Source organism: Hibiscus syriacus, unplaced genomic scaffold (genome assembly GCF_006381635.1).
Source record: "Hibiscus syriacus cultivar Baekdansim isolate YM2019G1 unplaced genomic scaffold, ASM638163v2 tig00116975_pilon, whole genome shotgun sequence".
In the NCBI taxonomy this organism is placed as follows: domain Eukaryota; kingdom Viridiplantae; phylum Streptophyta; class Magnoliopsida; order Malvales; family Malvaceae; genus Hibiscus; species Hibiscus syriacus.
The window spans coordinates 435,352-443,164 of NW_024063499.1; the positions used below are offsets into that span (position 1 = coordinate 435,352).

Sequence of the window (7,813 nt, forward strand, 5' to 3'; positions counted from 1 at the left end):
AGTGGAACATTCCCACAAATATATATAATATATTGTTTCAACAATATATAGTGCAAGGGGGCATCTATTTCAACTGACGATTATCCCAAATCTACAAAGAACATGTGTTTAGAACTATCCTAACAAGAACCATTGCAATGTTTTGCATTGACTTTTCCTGATTCTTCCCTTTTTTTTTGTTCATCAGCCAACCCCTCTCTTAAAGTACATAGTATAACATCCCTGAAATACTCAATTTCCTTGTGCCCGTAGCTATTTTGCTCATTTAAAAGCTGAGAAAATGGTGATGGAAAACAAGCCACTTCAACATCTCCTAATGATGCTCGCAACGTTTCGGCCAATATCCTCTTTTGTTTGCTCGGACACTGGGAAATCTCCGATGTACATGTCAAGAAAGCCCCTGGCATACAACGAAATATTAGAGTCAACACACTTGAAGGTGTAAAGGAATGCCGGCCGCCAGGACAAAGGGCTTTTACTTACTGCATAAATCCTTGCTGTGGACAGCTCCAATCTGGTTACCTCTGACTGCAAAAATAATTCTTTCACTATAAGACCGGTATACTACGTACAATATATTTTTGGAAACAAAATACCGATTTTCTAAATAGTTGGGTCATTTGTCTAACTCATTTAACATGCCACAAACAACCTAAGATGATTGTCTTGCTAAAGTTGTTGTCATTGTCGAAAAAGGGATAAGCAGAACAAGAAATAAAACTTACTTTTGGTTACTAGTTGTCCATCAGCTGTCCTTTGAAAGTCGATTATTGTTCCCTGCAATATCTGACAGAGTTAAGTTGATTTTGCTTCTACATTAGATCAAATAGAAAAAAGACAGATGAAGGATGAAGCAGATATACCACAGGTAATGGAATATCTTGAGTGAAGTAGGAAGCGAATGTACTGAGGCAACGATAATCCGTGTTGGGATTTGTCTGGTATAAGTTGATAAATTTGTTAGAAGTCTAGCAGATCTAGAAAGTAAAATAAAACGAGAAAGATGGGGTAAGGAAATAAATCATCTGATTTTAATCGCTTACCTTTACTAAACGAGCACGAAGAGATTTTTCAAAAGCACTGCAACATACACGATTGAAGTCATTTAAAGGGGCATGGAAAGGGACAACCAAGTTTGCAAAATCTTAAAGTGTGCAGGAAATGGGGAAAAAGAACTTACTCTCTAACTGTATCGACTTTCATCCCATTGCAGTTTACCACTAGCCTAACGGTCATACCAATATCCTCCCTGCATATAAGAAAAGATTCATAATATAATAGAAAAAGAAAATACATAGTCTGCAAAAACAAAGGGAACAAGAATATAGGACCGAGCCTAAAATCTGTCCCAACTCATGACTTTGAAGTCGAACACACAACTTATGAATGTTCAAAGTCCTTATAAAAATATATATTTTACCATCAGTTCAGAATGAAAATCTTAAATACCTAAGAAGATCCTGATAAAAATCATTGTTTTTGTTTAGTTTACCCACTGGAATAGAAGCATACTTTGCACCCAATTTCTGGCAAACAGAGTACGGATGAATATCTATGGAGGGAAACAAAAAATCTAGCATAAGTTGTTGAAGCACATGGAAAAGCACATCATTAATAACACAAGGAAGGAGCGATGCAGCAAAATCCACAAGTACGTACAAAAGCCAAATGCATACACTTTCAAAGACTTAATTTTGATTATCTTCATGGTTCTGGAGCCAGTACCTACAAGCACCTATAAGCATAGAGACATTACTCAAGTTATTGCATAGAAAATAGATAAAAAGCATATTGCAGAGGATTGATACAGCAATGTCCCCAATGTTTTACCTCGGGAGCTAAACTGGAATTATTCCATGTATCAAATATGTTATCCAATATTGTTGGGAACTCAATCCCAGTCCTGGGTTCAACAGCATGTCGTCTCCGATTCAAATCTAGAAATGATAGACTGCCACATCCTTGACCAACTTCACAAGGCCTTCGGTCCATGCATTCTGGCATTTGAACTTCTGTGTTATCAAGGGGAACAGCTAGTACCTTCGAAGATCTGATCACATTAAATAAATAGCTTAATCAGTGAGAAACAAAGTTAACAGACAAAGACAACGCAGAAAGGTAAAAGACAATGTAATTTGTGGGATAAAAAACCTTACAAGTTATCTAATGGCGGTATCACAGCAGCAGCTAATGACAATAAAGGAATGTGCTGGAAAGCTTCTGCTTCTCCAAAGAAGTTTCTCATTGCATAGCTCGAAATTTCACTGATAACAAGTGGGGCGACAGAAATGCCTCTTGAATCAGAAGCAAAGCAAAATCCAGCAATGTTATTCTTACAAGAAGCAATGTGCTTAACCAAAGATGAAGACTTGCAACTCCCAGATTTCAAACTACGTTGATTACCAGATGATATGTCCCTACTCAACTTCGAAGTTGACACGGTAGAGAACCAAAACAGAACGCCCCCTGTAAACTTCGACATGCAATTAAAAGCTTCTCGAAATGCAAGACTACCAGGCCCATACAATTGTTTAGAATGGTACAAAGAGCTGTCAACAAATGAACTAAACTGCGAAAACAAATGAGCTCCCAAACCACTCGAAACAAAAGTATCCATTGGAAAAGCATACGGAGACCCTCCATCTAAATCCACGAAGAAGAACCATTTATTTGACATACTTTTGACTTCAGCTAAATGCCCAACTCAGCAACCTTAACCCTGAACTGAGCAATTTGGGTGGTCAAATTTACCACCCAATTCGAAATAATGCACCTACAAAGAAAAAGAAAATGATGACCCATTTAAGAAAATCATCAATAAATACAAGCACCTTTTGATGAAAAGAATCAAAACCTACAAATCTTAAGTTCAAATAATTGGAAGCCAAGGAAATCAACAACATATCCGTGAATACAAATTAAAAAAATGCAAACAAAAAGTACCTGAAATTAAGAGGAAAAAACCATGCGCGTAGTGATCAAGATATTCAAATTACAGAGAAGGGACGTTAGGGTTCTTTTCAAATTTTCTCTTTCCTTAAATTTTTTTGGATGTGAAAAAGAAATGAGATTTTGATTTGATCGAGATAGGAAAGGAATATGCTGGACGAGCCTGTTAAGCGAGGAAAATGGAAGTCACATTGATATAAAACTATTTGTATTTTGGAAGGGCAAAACTGGGAAAACGGAGATTCCTTATTATTTCTTTATTGTGAACTTTCTGGTGACGCTGACGGCTTTGGCCCCTCCGAATCGTAACCAAAAGGTCAAACTGAATTAATTAGCCAGTTTTCGCAGGTTTTTAGTTATTTTAGCTTTATTTTCGACTGAAAATCGTTTATTTATAAAAAGATAATCAAGTATTTATTTATATGATAAAAGAAATATATACTTTTATCAAAGGTTGTTAACATTCGAGTATTATGTTTGTTGATGGTTAACATCGAGAAGAATACTGGTTGTGATTGAATGAAGAATTGTGAATATCGTGCATGAGACTTTTTGTGATATCTGAGAGTCCAAGTAAATAATGTAAAAGAATATTCTCTTTTTTTTTTTTGAAGAAGATGGCTAAAATCGAGAAAAATAATATTTAGAGAAAATAACCTCAGTGACCAAAAATGCCTTATAATATACGATTTTAATCAACTTTTTTTGGATTTGTCAAAATGACCAACTAAATCGCAATGCGATCGATAATTCGCAACGCGATCTCCGGTATCGCAAATCAGTTTCCAGATTCGCAACGCGATTCTGACTATCGCATTGCGATTTCCCAAATTTTGCGTTGCGATTTTCCTAATTCGCAATGCGAATACGTAAATCGCAATGCGATTACGTAAATCACATTGCGATCTTCCTAATTCGCACTTCGATTTACGTAATCGCATTGCGATTTAGTAAATCGCAACGAGATTCTGACTATCGCAATACTGAATTTCAAATTCGCAACTCGATTTCTGAATTCGCAACAGGTTTTAATTTCGCAACACAAATGTTTTGGGTATATAAATACGCAGCAGCAACAACTCATAACCTAAATCCCTAAATCGCAACTCATTTCATCTCCATCTATCACTCTCTCCGGCGACATTCGTTCCTATATCCAACGACATCCTTCCCCATCCGGCAACAGGTTTTAGTTTCGCAGCTCGTTTGTTTAGTAAATTAATTTACAATAATGAAATCATCTAATGTTGATCATGTTTGGATAGATTTGTGTTTTGGAGGGTCATGGGAGAATGTTCATGGTGTTTTACAATATATGCCTTTACCCATGAATCTTCAACTAAAACTGTCTTTAAAAAAGTTAACTTATGAAACTCTAATGTTACGTGTTGCAAATAAATTGAATTTAGAGCCCCTAAGTGGATTTAGGTTATCTTATCAGAAAAATGGTAAAGTTTATTTGTTAACCGACAATGAAGATGTTGAACGATTCATTGCTTACATTAGTGTTTCAAGTGATGATGTTACATTGTATGTTGTTGAACCTAGAAGTAGTGAAGTTGGGTCAGTAGCGGGTAGTAATCAACTAAGTTTTTCAACCCCAGTTTATGGTGCTCAAAATTTAATGGTTCCACCACAATTTCATCACCAAGCAAATATTGTTTCACCACATTTCCAATACAAACACAATCTCAAAACCCACAACCTTTCCCTAATTCAAATCCCAATCAACTTTCAGCACCAAATTCCGGTTTTCGTATTGACCAGTTAGACGATGATGAGCCAACAAAAAAAATTGTGAGTACTAGTCAGTATTCGAAATTTGATCTTGGTCAATACCCGGACTTTGATCTTGGTCAATACTCGGATTTTGATGATTTTTCAGAAGAAGAAACATACCCTGCGTGTAATGATTTTGATATTGGTCAATACCCGAATTTTGATGATGAAACAGCCGTTGCCGAGGAAGATGTTGTTGATGATAATGAGGAAGAAGTTACGACTGTAAATGAACATGTTGAACATCCATTCTGTAATTCATATAACACTGAAGAAGAAGAAGAAGAAGAAGAAATCCCCAAAGAAAAGTCCCCGAAGAAAATGCCACGGGAGTATAACTGGAATATGCCAGAATTACTTCAGATACCGGAAGAAGAGTTGGTAAAGATAGCAGTTGATTGTCACACAAAAATTATTCGTATCAAGAAAGATGATTGTTTTGATACAAAGGAAGACTTGAAGATAGCTTTGTATATGAAATGTGTGGAAGATGGCTATCAACTAAAAGTTAACAAATCAAGCAAAGATCGTTTCGAAACAAGGTGTATGATTGACAAAAACTGTATGTGGCGTATGATTGTAAAGAGGATAAAAGATTGAGAAATGTTTCAAGTTATGACTTTTATTGATAAACATACATGTTCAAGAACCCAAGTTTTTTCTCACCATAGACAGGCAAACAAAAAGGTGTTGGTTGGTTTTCTGGCTGAGTTAATGTTTTTGAATGGTAGGGTATATCGGGGACATGAAATTATGACTGACATGAATGCTCGGTTCAAGATTAGTATCTCATATTCTCAAGCTTGGAGAGCCAAATGTTATGCCTTAGAATTGTTGAGGGGGTCACCAGAAGAATCGTTTGCCCAACTGTCGGCTTATTGTCACAATTTAAAGCTGAAAAATCCTGGGTCGGTAACTCATATCAAAACAGATAGAGATGGACGCTTTGAGTTGCTGTTTATCGCCATTGGTGCTGCGGTTAGTAAATCAATATAATTTTGTTGACTCATTTTTGTTAGTTACATGTATTTCACATTTAAATGATTATATTTCTTATGTATATGATTTTGTAGATTCGTTCGTTTATTAATTGCATGCGCCCAGTTATTATAGTTGACGGAGCACATTTAAAAGGTCGATACCTTGGAGTAAACTTATTAGCAGTAGCTATGGATGCTAACAATGGGATACTGCCAATAGCTTACGGGGTTGGAAAATCTGAAACCTCTGATTCATGGACATGGTTTATGGGGCATCTTAGGGATTGCATAGGTCCTATTAGCAATCTGACAATCATATCTGATAGGGCAAACTCAATTGACAACGCTGTTAGAAGGTGTTTCCCAGATGCTTTTCATGGACTTTGTGGTGTTCATTTGTATAGAAATCTAAAATCAAGGTCTGCTGGTATAAAAAATCACAAATGGACATACTGGAAGACTGTAAAAGCTTATCGGGAAGTGGATTTTAATAAGCATATAAACTGTTTAAGACGTGTTTTGCCTCAGTGTGCTCAAACACTAGAAGATGTCGGGTTTGAAAGATGGTCAAGAGTACATCAACTTGGAGCAAGATATGATTTCATGACGTCTAATAGTGCAGAATCAATCAACACTCTAAGTCTTCATTCCCGGAAATTACCCATTACTATGTTAATGGAGTTTTTTCGAGCCTCTATTCAACAGTGGTACTACAAGAAAAGAAACCATGCATGTATTATTTCTTTAAATTCGTAACTTATCATATATTTTACTAAGTATTATTTATTTAAATTTACAGGAACATTGGAACATCGTGTTACACCATGGACAGAAAAAAAGATAACGAAACGTGTTGTGAAGTCAACGTCATGGAGAGTTGAACCATGTTCAAACACTTTGTTTGAAGTACTGGATAATAACTTAAATGGGCTTGTCGATCTAAATGCAAAGACGTGTAGTTGTATGAAATGGTAAACATCTGGTTATCCGTGTGGCCATGTTATAAAAGTTTCTTTTCATCTAAACCAAGATGATTCAAGCGCATACGCTATGGATTGCTACACTACAGAAGTATATCGACAGACTTATGGCGAGATTGTCTACCCTATTCTACATCCTTCTGAGTGGGACATACCAGATGACTTACAAACAATTTTGCCACCAGCCATGGACAGAAGGCTACTTGGCCGACCAACAAGTCATGATCGTATACCGTCTAAGGGTGAAGAGAAGAAGAGATCGACATGTAGTCGGTGCAAAGAAAGTGGTCATACAAGGTTGACATGTGGATCACCAGTGCCATCACAATCATCTTTTCCTCTACCAAAATATGGATCCTCATCAAAATCCAAAGCTCATATGGTGTCAAGCAAAAGGCAATCAAAATCGCAATCATCTTTAAAATCCCAATCACAACCGGCTTCACCTTTTGGGACTGTTAACTTAGGTAATTTTTAAATGCAAACGTTGTATTATGTGGATTTTATGTGTGAACTTTTAACATTTTCAGTTAGGCATGTATTAGTAACTTTAGTTTGAAAATTGCTATGATCTGTTCAGTTGTTATCACTTATTAGGCATTCATTTGACTATCGCAACACGGAAATGACGTTCGTAATCATCTTAATGTCTATCGCAACACGGAAATGACTATCGCAATGCAAAATGAAAATCGTAACGAGAGAATCGCAATGCGAAATGAAAATCGCAACGAAAGAATCGCAATGCGAAATGAAAATCGCAACGAGGGAATCGCAAAGCGAAATGAAAATCGCAACGCGAATTTAGTTTCACGTTGCGATTTTCATTTCGTGTTGCGATTCTCTCATTGCGATTTTCATTTCGCATTGCGATAGTCATTTTTGCCTTTAACATAATACAGATTGAAATCAACAAAATCAACCATTACATTTCAATCAATTAAACAAGCACAAATAAGAATTATGTTTACATCAATTAAACAAATCAACTTTTACAAATCATCTTTTACAAATCAATTAAACAATCAAAAAATAAGCAATAATTCTTATTTCCTCATCTACTATTGAATCAACTTTTACAGCCATACATCATTTTCACGCAGCTCACTTCTGAGATTAACCTGC

The 7,813-nt window shown here is 36.1% G+C and overlaps 1 protein-coding gene across 1 annotated transcript; it reads right to left on the reverse strand.

The window, feature by feature from the left end:
• Window positions 1–35: 35 nt before the first annotated feature.
• LOC120192392 (fatty-acid-binding protein 2-like) lies at window positions 36–2,773 on the reverse strand. The gene is made up of 10 exons (XM_039195180.1): window positions 2,157–2,773; window positions 1,831–2,050; window positions 1,660–1,735; window positions 1,450–1,552; window positions 1,181–1,249; window positions 1,044–1,080; window positions 864–938; window positions 726–777; window positions 484–528; window positions 36–400 (listed from the first exon to the last, which is right to left on the reverse strand). The coding sequence occupies exons 1-10, from the start codon at window positions 2,675–2,677 to the stop codon at window positions 120–122; spliced, it is 1,479 nt and encodes a 492-aa protein (XP_039051111.1). The 5' UTR covers window positions 2,678–2,773; the 3' UTR covers window positions 36–119.
• Window positions 2,774–7,813: the final 5,040 nt, after the last annotated feature.